This window comes from Hydra vulgaris, chromosome 02 (assembly GCF_038396675.1).
Source record: "Hydra vulgaris chromosome 02, alternate assembly HydraT2T_AEP".
Classification (NCBI taxonomy): domain Eukaryota; kingdom Metazoa; phylum Cnidaria; class Hydrozoa; order Anthoathecata; family Hydridae; genus Hydra; species Hydra vulgaris.
In genome coordinates this window covers 44,302,888-44,317,500 of record NC_088921.1, presented here as the reverse complement: position 1 = coordinate 44,317,500, position 14,613 = coordinate 44,302,888, and the positions used below count along the sequence as shown (strand labels likewise).

General features: G+C 31.9%; 1 protein-coding gene across 2 annotated transcripts in view; it reads left to right on the top strand.

Annotated features, from left to right (window-relative positions):
• LOC105848579 (uncharacterized) overlaps positions 1-13,203 on the top strand; it is a 25,053-nt gene extending 11,850 nt beyond the window's left edge. The window contains exons 2-4 of one of the 2 annotated variants that reach the window (XM_065791044.1): positions 4,475-6,313; positions 12,854-12,949; positions 13,135-13,203. In XM_065791044.1, the coding sequence (XP_065647116.1) occupies positions 4,475-6,313; positions 12,854-12,948 (1,934 nt within the window). In that variant the 3' untranslated portion in view covers position 12,949; positions 13,135-13,203. Of the gene's footprint in view, positions 1-4,474; positions 6,314-12,853; positions 13,094-13,134 lie in introns of those variants that run through there. The other variant, XM_065791043.1, reaches the window with a different exon arrangement.
• Positions 13,204-14,613: the final 1,410 nt, after the last annotated feature.

Here is a 14,613-nt window from a genome sequence, read left to right as displayed (position 1 = left end):
TATATATATATATATATATATATATATATATATATGTATCTATATATATATATATATATATATATATATATATATATATATATATATATATCAATTATACATACAATTATACATACAATTAAAATACAATTATACATACAATTATACATAATTAAACATACAATCTGCTTCATGTCCTGCTGCCTTGTAGGATACACCTTTTTAGGCAAAGGCTAGGAGATGCCAACTCCGATTTAAAACACCCCCTGCCTTGGGGCTCTTGGTTGAGTAAAGGCTAGAGATGGTGTCTCGATAAAAATACTCATCTTAGGCAGATGTTAAATGCACCCAGCTACTGTCTTGTAGAAGGCCTCCTAGGCAAAGACTTAAGGGGTAAACAGATTCTATCTGTTGACCAGCCTCGCACCCCTTCTTCATCTATTAGGCTGGCGCAGATGTATTTTTAATACATTGTTTCCAGTTTAGGATGTTGAATGCTGGATTTTCTTGACTCAATGCATGGGTTTGCTTGTGTCACTGTTTTTATGACTAGGCAACTCATTCTATTATCTCCTTATGAGGGTACAGCTCTAAAACTCAGTTTTATGGTTCTGAGGCCGGCTGGTAGTCAGGTTTCCCGAACTCTGTGGTAGCTCTCAGAGAGGCTGATTCCATCAACAGCTGAAAAATATCAAAGTATTAACAGTGCCATGTTGCGCATGGATGGTGTCCCTGTTTGTACTTTTGGTGTGCATTGCGGAGGCCACATTTGGAGCCCTTTGTTACGGCTTAGGGTTTATTAGTAGTAATGAGGCAATTGCTTGAGCTATTAAACAGTGTTCTGAGTACTATCTATGCTTTGAGTCAAGTTCTTCAATCTAATTTAAAAATAAATAAAGTACCAAAAACTATAAAACACAAAAAACCATCATCATCACCAAGTTCTCTAAACCTATCATTCACTAATATTCGTGGTCTTCGAAGTAACTTTTCTTCTGTTGAGTCTTATCTCTTGCAAAGTTCACCAGACCTACTTGCTCTTTGTGAGACTAATTTGAGTTCGGCTGTCTCATCTTGTGATCTTAGTGTTGATGGTTATCTTCCTCTGATTCGTAAAGACTCCAATAGTCACATGCTTGGCCTGGGCATTTACATTCGTAAGAATTCACCTGTTTGTCGTGAAACTAGGTTTGAATCCACAGACTATTCTTTCATGTGCTTTCGTTTAGCACCACTTCACTCTATTGCCTTTCTCTTTGTTCTATATCGATCTCCTTCATCTCAAGACTGTACTCTTTTTGATGTTATTTCTGATCATATTGACCAAGCCCTCTCTCTTTATCCATCAGCTAATATAGTTGTTGTCGGTGACTTTAATGCTCACCACTCTGAATGGCTTGGCTCTAGTGTCAGTGACTCTGCAGGCATTAAAGCCCACAACTTTTGCCTTTCTCAATCCCTAACTCAAATAGTCAACTTTCCAACTCGCTTTCCTGACAACCCTAATCATTTACCTTCTCTACTCGACTTATGTCTTGTTTCTGATCCTAGTCAGTGCTCAGTTTCTCCACATTCACCCTTAGGTGCTTCTGATCACAGTTTGATCTCTTTAAAACTAATATCTCATTCTTCTTCATCACCTGAATACCCCTACTATCGAACCTCTTACAACTACAGTAAAGCTGAATGGGATTCTTTCCGTGATTTTCTTCGTGATGGCCCTTGGGTAGAAATCTTTCAACTTCCTGTCGACAAATGTGCTTCTTATATAACTTCGTGGATTCAGGCTGGCATGGAATCTTTTATTCCCTCTCGACGATTCCAGGTCAAGTCTCACTCTCCTCCATGGTTTTCCTCACACTGTGCTGCTGCGATTGCCAATCGAAACCGTTACTTCCATATTTATCAGCAAAACAATTCTCCAGAAAACAGACGTCTGTTTATTACTGCTAGAAACAACTGTAAAAAGGTTTTGTCTAACGCCAAAACCCGCTATTCTCAGGTCATGAAATCTCGTATCTCATCTCAAAAATTAGGCTCTCGTGACTTCTGGAGAATCTTTAATAATATCAATAAAAAGGGCAAATCTATAATTCCACCTCTCTTGTATGGTTCAGACTTTGTCACCTCACCTAAAGACAAAGCCGAACTGTTTGCTAAAAACTTTTCATCAATATCATCTCTTGATTCCACTAATTGCGTTCTACCTGATATTGCCAACAAACAGGTTGATTCATTGCTTGACATTCATATCACTTCAGCATCTGTATCTAAAGTGATTTCCTGTCTAGACTCTTCTACAGCTTGTGGCCCAGACAACATACCTGTTATTGTCTTGCAGAAGTGTTCTCCAGAGCTGTCGTCTATACTCTCAAAACTATTCAACAAGTGCTTATCAGAGTCTTGTTTTCCAGCCTGCTGGAAAGCCGCATCTGTTATCCCTATCTTCAAAAATTCTGGGGAGCGATCTGATTCGTCTAACTACCGTCCCATAAGTCTTCTTCCTATCATAAGCAAGGTTTTTGAATCTTTAATTAACAAACACTTAATTTCTCATCTTGAATCTAATAACTTACTTTCTGACCATCAATATGGATTTCGATCTTCTCGTTCTACAGCTGATTTGCTAACAGTAATAACTGACAGGTTTTATCGTGCATTAGATGAAGGTGGAGAGGTTAAGGCCATCGCTCTTGACATTTCAAAAGCGTTTGATAAAGTTTGGCATGCTGGTCTTCTCCATAAGCTTTCTTCTTATGGTGTGTCCGGCAACATCTTTAAGATCATTGAATCCTTCCTTTCCAATCGTAGCATAAAAGTTGTCCTCGATGGACAACACTCTTCTTCTTATTCTGTAACTTCAGGGGTTCCTCAAGGTTCTATCCTTGGCCCTATACTCTTTTTAATTTACATTAACGATCTTCCAGATATTCTCACATCTAAGGTGGCATTGTTTGCTGATGATACTACCATTTATTCTTGTCGTGATAAGAAACCAACACCCTCTGATTGCCTGGAGGGGGCATTTGAGCTTGAAAAGGATCTCACTTCTGCTACAGCATGGGGCTCACAGTGGCTGGTGAACTTTAATTCAGATAAAACTCAATTTTTTTCAGCCAATCGTTATCGCAATAATTTAGATCTTCCTATATTTATGAACGGTGATGTACTCGATGAGTCACCTACTCTTCATCTTCTAGGATTAACTCTTACTTCCAATCTTTCTTGGAAACCATATATCAAATCGGTTGCAAAATTAGCATCTGCTAAGGTTGCATCTCTTTATCGAGCTCGCCACTTTCTTACTCTGGATTCTATTCTCTACCTCTATAAATCTCAAATCCGGCCTTGTATGGAATACTGTTGCCATATCTGGGGCGGATCTTCTAATGATGCCCTTTCTCTTTTAGACAAGGTGCAAAAACGCATTGTAAACATAGTTGGACCTGCTCTTGCAGCCAACCTTCAACCATTATCACATCGTCGTAATGTTGCTTCTCTTTCTCTTTTCTACAAATACTATAATGGGCACTGCTCGAAAGAGCTAACGTCTCTTGTGCCATCCACTAAAATTCATTCTCGTGTTACTCGTCATTCAATTAAGTGTCATCCTTTTTCTGTGACTGTTCCTAAGTGCTCCAAAAACGCTTATTCGTCTAGTTTTTTTCCTCGAACATCAGCTCTTTGGAATTCGCTTCCTTCATCTTGCTTTCCTGATTCATATAATTTGCAATCTTTTAAATCGTCCGTCAATCGTTATCTTGCTCTACAATCTTCATCTTTTCTCTTACAGTAACTTCCAACTTTAATTAGTGGCTGCTTGCAGCCTTGTTGGAAGCGAAGATGTTTAAAAAAAAAAAAAAAAAATATATATATATATGTATGTATATATATATATATATATATATATATATATATATATATATATATATATATATATATATATATATAAATATATATATATATATATATATATATGTATGTATATATATATGTATGTATGTATGTATGTATGTATGTATGTATATATATACATACATACACACACACATATATATATATATATATATATATATATATATATATATATATATATATATATATATATATATATATATATATATATATATATATTATATATATATATGTAAATTATGTTAGTGTATTTTGCAAATAGAGTGCTCAATGTTCTTAAAGAACAGAGCAATAATTAATTAGTAAAAAACACTTTTATCTTCGACTTGAAGTTTCACCATTGCTGGATCATCAGGAAGAGTTACTAAATCTAAATCTAAAAAGAGGGTATGGGTGTACATTTACATTCAAAACATATGTATGTACCTCACACATACTTAAACTGATGGTTTAGGTTGCCACTGTTCCAATTTTTTTTGCATATTTTAAGGTTTAAAATGTTAACTTGAATTTATATTTTATATCAATACAGTTTTTTTAGTAAAAGAATATACCAATATATTAATTTATTTTATCCTAGGAAACAAAGCTGGTACAGGTATTGGTAATGATATATTTACATCAACATTAGAAACATGTACCAATACAAATACAGAAGTGAATTATACTGAAAGTTTGATCGATGTTATAACCACATGGCCACATTTTTATTTTGAGAAATCTTTGCATGCGATTTCTACTAATGCAGTAAACATTAGTATTGAACATGGCAAATGGAATATTCAGCCTGGTTCACTTTTCAAACCAGAAATAGTTTTAAAAGATGAACGAGAACAGGTAGTTGATGAAGAAGTAAATTTATTTTTTCAAGATACTAGATTCAATGTTGACCTTCATCAAATAATACAAAATAGTGCAGCTTCATTTAGAATATATGGCCCTCCTAACGAAAACACTAAATTATTTATTCAATCTGCTGCTTCTCTGTTGTCATTTGATTTTCGATTAAATAACTGTGGTTTTGGTTATGATTTAAATAATAATAGCTGTATTTGTAATAATAATACTGAAATTCAATGTTTTGACGATGCTGTATATATACCAATTAAAAAATGGGTGTATAAAGAAAATATGTTTCCCTGTCCTAAAGGTTATTGCAAAGATTGCTCAAAGAATGATAGTTATGTTGGAAATCTGTGCAAGCTAAATCCAACTAATCAATGTGCTTTAAATAGAAATCAAAGTTCTATTTTGTGTAGTAAATGCAATACAGGATATTCAGTTGTTTTTGGAAGTTCTGATTGTAAAAACTGCTCTGGAGAATCATATAAAGCTATTGAAATTTCTATCACCATTTTTTCAGCGGTTGCTGGGTGTAATTTTGTTTTGCTGTTACTTAATAAGAAAACATTTTCATGGTATCTAGTTCCAACAATTTATTCCTACCAAATTTTGGATCAACTAATTTCTACCAAAATATGTCCAGTATTACTGTTTTTTATAGAATTATTCAATTCAGTAGGCATGTACAGAAAGTTCAGCTTAGAACTTTGTTTTTATAACAACATGAATGATTTGGAAAAAAAAAGTTTAATGTTTATTGTTGCATTATGGTGGATAGTTTCATTATTTTTTGTTTACAAGATATTTTCATGTTTTTCTCATTTATTTACTAAAGAGGCTTTTCACCATTCATTAATTGTGGTTTTATTTATTGTTTATTCTATAACAGCAAAGCTAAGTTGTGATGTTCTTGTATCAATCACAATAAATAATGAAAAAAAAATTTTAATATTTGCTGAAGAACAGTACTTAAAAGAGACTCTACATATAATATTGTATGCAATAGCTGTATTTGTGATAATAGCTTTTTTGATTAGCTTTCCGTTAATAATTTTGTGTTCAAGTTTATATTGGAATTTATTCAAAGATTTAGAAATTTCTACAATAAAATGGGAATTTCTTCAAAAATTTGTGACTTGCTTCAAAAAAACAATGAAGTTTTTTACATTTTTGAATTGGTATCAATATGGACTCGAAACAACCAATATTCGTATAATCATATTCTATTTTTTAGCTAGAATTTTATTGCTAGTAGCTGATCAATTTAGTTCTTCAGAAATACAACCAACATGTTTAAGTGCTGCTTCCTTATGTGTACTTGTTTTTTTCTTGCTCCTAAAACCCCTTTCAAATAAACATCACAATGTCTTTCATGCAATTCAACTGACAAATCTATTTCTTATTGCCTTATGGAATGACACATATCGGTGGATGTACTTAGATAGTAATGATGAGAAAAAATTTGCGAATCTCATTAACCTGCTTATATTTGTTCCAACTGGGATGGCTTTTTTTGTAGTAATCATACTGGAGTGTACTCGTTTTTCAGAAAAATTACCCTGCTTAAAGCACTTTGGTAAGAATTTTTATTCAGGTGTTTGTTAATTTAAACTTTTTATAGGAGTGTGTGTGAGTGGGGGAAAAGGTGTCAACTAATATAATGAGATCATTGGTAAAATACAAAAGAATCGTGTATTCATCAGAGATGAATTCAGGCCTGTTTTGTTACTGGTGGAGTGGTTATAAAAAAATCCCCAAAAAGTATTTATTATTTGTTGTTTTTCTTTTGCTTTTTTTTATCAAAAGTAGGGAAAAAAGTTTTCAATAGTGAATAACTAATTTTCTGTTTATTTTAGTTTGTTCATTTTGTCATCGGGACAATAAAATTGATTAAATAGTAGTTACATGCCGTAACTCTTTTGATGTTTAAAACAGGGGCGGATTTAACTTTCAGACATGGAGCAAACTCAAAACATTTATATGTTTATACTTATGTCTAATAAGGATGCTTTGCAAAAAATTGCAATGATTGGAGCCTGGGAACAAAAAAGCCTCAAAATTTTCTGTTCCTTGTCTCTAAACATTGCAATTTTTTAAAAATCATCCTTATTTATTTTACATAAGTATAAGCATATAAATGTTTGAAGTTTGCTTCATGGCTGAAAATTATCTCAAAATCAAAAATATGCTCAATATGCCCCTGCTAGGGTTATCATGAATTTCTGCATAGTTTTTTTATTTGCCTAGTTCAATATACTTTTAAATGTTTGGTTTACTTATCTCTATATTTCTTATATTTTACCACACAATGCTGTTTAAGGATCCTCAGAATGTTAGGTAGATAAGAACCTAATACTATTATTACTTAATTTCTTTTTGGCGGTAATAAATGAATATTCTGAAATTCACTCACCTAAGATAAAGTGCGAGTGCTAAAGTGTGTGTTTGATTAGTTTGCAGTAGAAAAAAAATAAGTAATGGGAAAGTCTTTTAATCTTAAAATCAAACCCATGAGTGAATCAAGATTCAATGTTTTGAGAGATGTCATAGACATGAAAAGTAAGCAATTAGAGAAAACAGTTTAAATGGTGCAGAATGTGGTTGGGCCACTATCAATTCAGGAAAATTTCAACTAATCAAATATCTTAGAACAATTAACAAGTGCTTTGATGATGTCATTGAAACTGGAAAGGAAAGGAATATTGTTTAATTTCAACTTTGATAAGTTCTTACGAGCAGAGTTGTGTATTAATGAAAATACCAAAAAGTCATCAATCATCAACTGCAGTAACAGTTTCATCTCAAAAACATGTTTGCTATGGGTCAGCAAGCTATTGGAAACATAAATATGAAAGTGCCATGGAGGTTTATCAAAGAATATCTGATAAATCATTATCACTTGAGGAAATACCTAATTTGTTGCCTGTCACCAAAGTAATAACTAAAGTGTACAAAGAAAATGTTATAGTTACCCAGGTTTACGCCTTAATGGAGGGGAAAAAATATTCAAAACGTTTCATCAATAAAAGAAGACAAAGCCAAGAAAGGAGCTAATAAAGAAAGGGTATCTTAGCAGCAACAGCAATTTAAGGCCTTTTATAAATTTAAAAAAGAATGTATATTTGCAAGAAAGTTTGTGCTGCGACTAAGCTTCGAAAATGCTCGTGTTGCCATAATGTTTTAAAATTAACATTATTTAAAATTAACCAAGAAGAAACTTGTTCAAAACCAATAACGATCAAATCAATTTGTGAAATAGGACCCAAAAAATGCCTTCAGTTTGAATCTAATAGAGCTAACGTTGTTGTTGGATCCAGGAGTTTTTGGTGTGTGTGTTGGGGGGGGGGGGTTGAAATATTTTTGTATCACATTTTGCGTCTCCTAAAAATAAAAAGGTCCTCAATTACTAATAAATTAAGGATTTTCAGATTCTGGTGGGGAAGGGGAATGCATTCCCCTCCCCCTCCCCTGGGTCTATCACTGAACATACCATTCTGTAATCGCTGATTTTTTGATTTTAGTATATATAGATCTGGTTTTTATTTGTTCAATCTTGTTCAATATTCTTCAAGTTTGTTAATGTTATTTTAAAAATTATCAAAAGTTTTCAATTAAGTATTTTATATAGTTTTTGATCACACATCTCAAAACGAAAGGTAATGCACCTCAAAATGCTAGGTGTTTTAAAATATGATATTGAGAAAATTAAACTTTTTTCTGTGCATGGATCTTTTTAGAAATGCTTTTAGAGTCTTATAGCAGCATTTCTGATACCATTCTGCAAGCATATTTTCATAAGGGCTTGAAAAACTTAGAAATTTTTTTTTAGAGTTTTTTAATGGCAAGTAGACTTTTTTCAATATTTTTTTAGTTTAAAATGCTTTTTAAGGATAACATGTAATATTTTTAATTTAAAACCTGACCTTAAAGATAACATGTAATATTTTTAATTTAAAACCTGACCTTCTGAGGTCATCTGCATCCTTTGGTCCCCTTAACTGTGCGCATATGTTTTTACAGAGCTAGCAAATAAACATTTAATGCAAATATGATATGAATTTTTATTTCAACTATCTATCAAATCGAAATCAAAAATAACCATATTGAATTGGGGGAAAACAAACTATTCTCTCTTATACGCAAAGTTAAGAAAATTTACTTTAACAATAGCATTTTGTTCCACAAATACTTTGAAAGTTTATCAAAAGAAACAGCAGAAAGATAAGTCTTAGGTTATTTTATTTTTACATACTTTTAAATCTCTGTTAAACTAATGGATTACATTGTTGTCTACATATTTGGTTATTTTAGGGTTAAGTAAATGTCCATAAATGTTTTCAGCAGATTCTTGGAGTGAAGATCTAGTAATATTAATATTTTTATGAGGGTAACTTAGTTTTTCAGTATCAAAAATTGATGGAATTGAGTCTGGATGTTTTTCAAAATGTTCTCTTTTACCTAAATAGTTGTAAATATTGCGGTATAAAAAGTACTGATATTTGCATATGTATTAACCAATACTAAATTAAGATGTAAAATAGAAGTAAACCACCAGTAATAAAATGTGCCAAGCAAATATAAACATAAAATTAGAAGATTTTGGTAGCTTGCTATGTGCAGTATCATTTGTAGCACAATTTATCGCATTAAGCCAAAGTACTTCATTTCTTGAAAGCCTATAAAGCTTAATATCGTGACTTAATTTAAAAAGAATATTTAATTAAGTTAATTTAAAAAGAATATTTTTTGATACGAAGTGATGTTACGTAGATTGGATGGATATAATGATAAATTGTCAAGTTGGAGTGTTGAGTTTATTGAAAGCATTTTTATTTTACGCTGATTTTATTGGCACCGTATTTATGTATATTATTAATTTATGTCACAAGGCAGTATTTATGTATGCGCTTAATTAATATTTACAAGCATTGTCTTATCTTAGATTTTTACCATCACCATGACAGAATATAGAGTATAAACAATCAACTTCAGACTCTTTTTTTTTAGTGTATATAAACTTTAAGGAGTAAACTATTCAGTTTTTTTTAAATCAATTTTTTATTGATACAAATTTATTTTTATGAAGAGTAAATTATTTATTGATACATATAGATTCAAATGAAAAGACTCCAATAGTGATATACTCGGCCTGGGCATTTACATTCCTAAGAATTCATCCATTTTTCGGAAAACTATGTTTGAATCCACAGACTATTCTTTTATGTGCTTTCATTTAGCACCACTTCACTCTATCGCCTGACTCTTTGTTCTATATCGCTCTCCATCACCTCAAGACTGCACTCTTTTATATATTATTTCTGATCAAATTGACCAAGCCCTCTCTCTTTATCCATCAGCCAATATCGCTGTCGTTGGTGACTTTATTGCTCATCACACTGAATGGCTAGGCTCTAATGTCAGTGACTCTGCAAGCGTTAAGGCCCACTATGTTTGTCTTTCTCAATCTCTAACTCAAAAATCCAACTTATGTCTTGCTTCTGATCTTAGTCATTGCTCAGTTTCTCCACATTCACTCTTAGGTGCTTCTGATCACGTATGATCTCTCTAAAACTATTATCTCTTTCTTCTTCATCATCAGAATCTCCCTATCATCGTACCTCTTACAACTAACTTAAAGCTGACTGGGACTCTTTCCGTGATTTTCTTCGTGACGGCCCTTGGATAGCAATTTTTTGTCTTCCTGCTGATAAAAATACTTCTTACATAACTTCTTGGATTCAGGCTGACATATTCCCTTTTAACGAAAGTCAAGCCTCATTCTTCTCCATGGGTTTACCTCACATTGTGCTGCTGCAATTTCCAATCGAAACCATTACTTCCATACCTATCAGCAAAGCTTCTCCAGAAAACAGACATCTATTTACTATTGCTAGAAATTTACATTGTAAAAAAGTTTTGTCTAACACTAAAGCCCACTATTCTCAGGTCATAAAATCTTGTATTTCATCTAAAAAGTTAGGCTCTCATGACTTCTGGAAAATCTTTAACAGTATCAATAATAAGAACAAGTCTGTTATTCCTCCTCTCTTGAATGGTTCAGATTTCCTGCTTAAACTCTTCTACAGCTTGTGGTCCAGACAACATACCTGTTGTAGTCTTGCAGAAGTGTTCTCTGGAGCTGTCATCTATACTTCCTAAACTATTTAACAAGTGCTTATCAGAATCTTGTTTTCTGGCATGCTGGAAAGTGGCATCTGTTATCCCTATTTTCAAAAATTCTGAAGAGCGATCTCACTCGTCTAACTACCGTCCCATTAGTCTACTTCCTATCATAAGCAAGGTTTTTAAATCTTTAATTAACAAACACTTAATTTTTCATCTTGAATCTAATAACTTATTTTCTGGTCATCAATACGGATTTTGATCTTCTCGTTCTACAGCCGGTTTGATAATAGTAAAAACCGATAGGTTTTATCGTACATTAGTTAGAGGTAAAGAGATTAAGGCTATCGCTCTTGACATTTCTAAAGCTTTTGATAATGTTTGGCATACTAGTCTTCTTCATAAGCTTTCTTCTTACAATGTATCAGGTAATATTTTTAAGATTATTTAATCCTTTCTATCCAATTGTAGTATAAAAGTCGTTCTCGATGGACAGCACTCTTCTTCATATCCAGTAACTTCAGGGTTTCCTCAAGGCTCTATTCTTGGCCATATACTCTTTTTAATTTACATTTGCAATCTTCCAGATATTCTCACATCTAAGGTGGCATTATTTGCTTGAAAAGCGGAGGAGGCATTTGAGCTTGAAAAGGATCTCACTTCTGCTACAGCATGGGGCTCACAGTGGCTGGTGAACTTTAATTCAGATAAAACCCAAATTTTGTTAGCCAATCGTTACCGCAACAATTTAGATTTTCCTATATTTATGACTGGGGATGTGCTCGACGAGTTATCTACCCTTCATCTTCTAGGATTAACTCTTACTTCCGATCTCTTTTGAAAACCATATATCAAATCCATAGTAAAATAAGCATCTGCTAAGGTTGCATCTCTTTATCGTGCTCGACACTTAATTACTCCGGATTCTATTCTTTATCTTTATAAATCTCAAATCCGTCCTTGTATGAAATACCGTTGCCATATCTAGGGTGGATCTTCCAATGATGCCCTTTCTCTTCAAGATAAAGTGCAAAAACGCATTGTAAACCTAGTTGGATCTGCTCTTGCAGCCAACCTCCAACCATTATCATATCATCGTAATGTTGCTTCTCTTTCTCTTTTCTACAAATACTATAATAAGCACTACTTTAAAGAGCTTGCATCTCTTGTGCCATCTACTAAATTTCATTCTCATGTTACTCGTCATTCAATCAAGTCTCATCCTTTTACTGTTACTGTGACCTAAGTGCTCCAAAAACTCTTACTTTTCTAGTTTTTTTCCTGGAACATCGATTCTTCGGAATTCGCTTCCTCCATCTTGCTTTCCGGATTCATATAATTTGCAATCTTTTAAGTTGTCTGTCAATCATATTGCTCTATAGACTCCATCTTTTCTCTTCAAGTAACTTCCAACTCTAATAGTGGTTACTTGCAGCCTTGTTGGAAGCAAAGATGTTGAAAAAAAAAAGTAATTTTTCGATACAAGTAGGTTTAAATAAAAAGTAAATTCTTTTTTGATACAAGTAGATTTACATGGAAAATAAATTATTTATTGGTACAAGCAAATTCACATAGAGAGTTGATTATTTATTGATACAAGTAGATTCAAATTAAAAACAAATTTCGAAGTAGGGGGGAAAAAAAAATTAATATGTATATATACACATATATATATATACATACATACATACATACATACATACATACATACATACATACATACATACATACATACATACATAAATACATAAATACATACATACATATATACATATATACATACATACATACATACATATATATATATATATATATATATATAGAGATAGAGAGAGAGAGAGAGAGAGAGAGAGAGAGAGAGAGAGAGAGAGAGAGAGAGAGAGAGAGAGAGAGAGAGAGAGAGAGAGAGAGAGAGAGAGAGAGAGAGAGAATATATATTTATATATTTATATATTTATACATATATATATACTACTTCATATATTTATTTTAGTTAAAGAAGAAATTCCTATACCTGATCGAGTTGAAAATAAGTATAACGATTCTGAACTTACGGAGCCATTAATAAAGGATAACACTGAGGATTGAAGTAATTATTGGAAATTTTTTTAATGACAATTTTTTTGTATATCACTATTTTATCGTATTTTTGTATAAATTTGTCGTATTTTTATGATTTGTCTTTTAAAAAATTAGAGATTTTTTAATTTATTTAATATCTTTGAGATAAGTTCTTCAGAGTGTTTATTGCCTAGAAAATAATTACACTTCTAGGAAATAAATACCTCCCGACGTTAAACAAGTGAGACACCGCGAATGCTAATCCCTGCTGTTTTTTTATTTTTATTTGAACTATTAAATTATGCTTGAAACATTCAAAGCAAAAATGGTGATTATGACAATACTGTTTAAACTGCAACTGCACTAATAGGTTTAAATATATTCAATAAATTATTAATACTTTTTTTCTACTGTTCCGTTGCATCATTAGATTTTAGAGTTTAACAAAATGACATAGAAGAAGTAACTTCTTTTTATTAATGTCTTTGATGATAAAAATGATTGTGTTTAGCACCTCATTTAATTAGTGTTTAGGTATCTCAGCTTTGCAAAATAGACAAGGGTGCTTAGTAGATGCATTTTTGCAAAGTTGTTATTTTTCATATCGTAATCTTTCCAGCAATAATTTTTTATAATACTTTTATAATCTATAATTGATTCACCATACTTGATTTGATATGTCCTAAATTGTGTACTGTTTTTCTTTTCTTCAGTAATACATAAAAGGTGCACTGGTTGTATAAAAAATTTGTGCTCGCAAAGTTTTATAGTTAGTATATAGTTTTTTTATTTAAACTGGTGTAGACAGTTTGAACTCTCGAAATCCATATCGGCATTTGGCAATGCTGATCTATTTATTAATATTATTTAAGATCACAAATGCTTATTTAAGATCAGAAAGTTTATTATTTAAGATCGTAAAGTTTTGTCTTAGTCAAGTTTTGACACGTGTGGAGAAGAAACATTAATTAGAAAAAAAATTAATTAAGAAACATAGAACTTTTTTCAAATTTAAAACAAGTTAAGGTTTTTTATTAATTCAATTAAAGATAAAAAAACGCTATATATAGCGTTGACTGTATATAGTCAATGCCGGCACGTAGAGGTTTTCATAGAAAGGGCCCATTCAAAGAATATTTGCACCATTATTTTGCAAATTGGGACCATTTTGTACCTTCAGTCGGCAAATAGGAATATTTTTTAGATACCGTCGGCAAAATGAGTTTTTAGAGGTTAGAATAACTGAAAGTAAACTGTATTTATTTAAAACAATTTGCCGTTAACAAAATCTTCGCTTACTGCAAATAAAATAAATTGGCATTTTTAAACGACTTTCTTTCTAAGAACCACCTAAAAAACCTGTGACGTAGCTACTGTGGAGCAGTTGGAACAAATGCTCCAAGCAGGACAACTTTTAAATGAAATACCGCGTAATTTTCTTACTTTAAAGTTATCCAACCACAATCCATATTTTAAAAAAACTATCCAATGATATTTTTTTATAAACGTCATAAGCAATCAAAGCATTGCAAATACAAAAAATATATTTATTTTCTTTTTTGCACTCGTCACAAATTCGTCTAAACAATGGTAATACAAAGTATGTCTGATGTGGCGAACTCTTCCACAAATTAAAAAAAATAAAACAATAATTTTACTATTATTATTTTTAAGTTATTTTAGGTGCCCCAA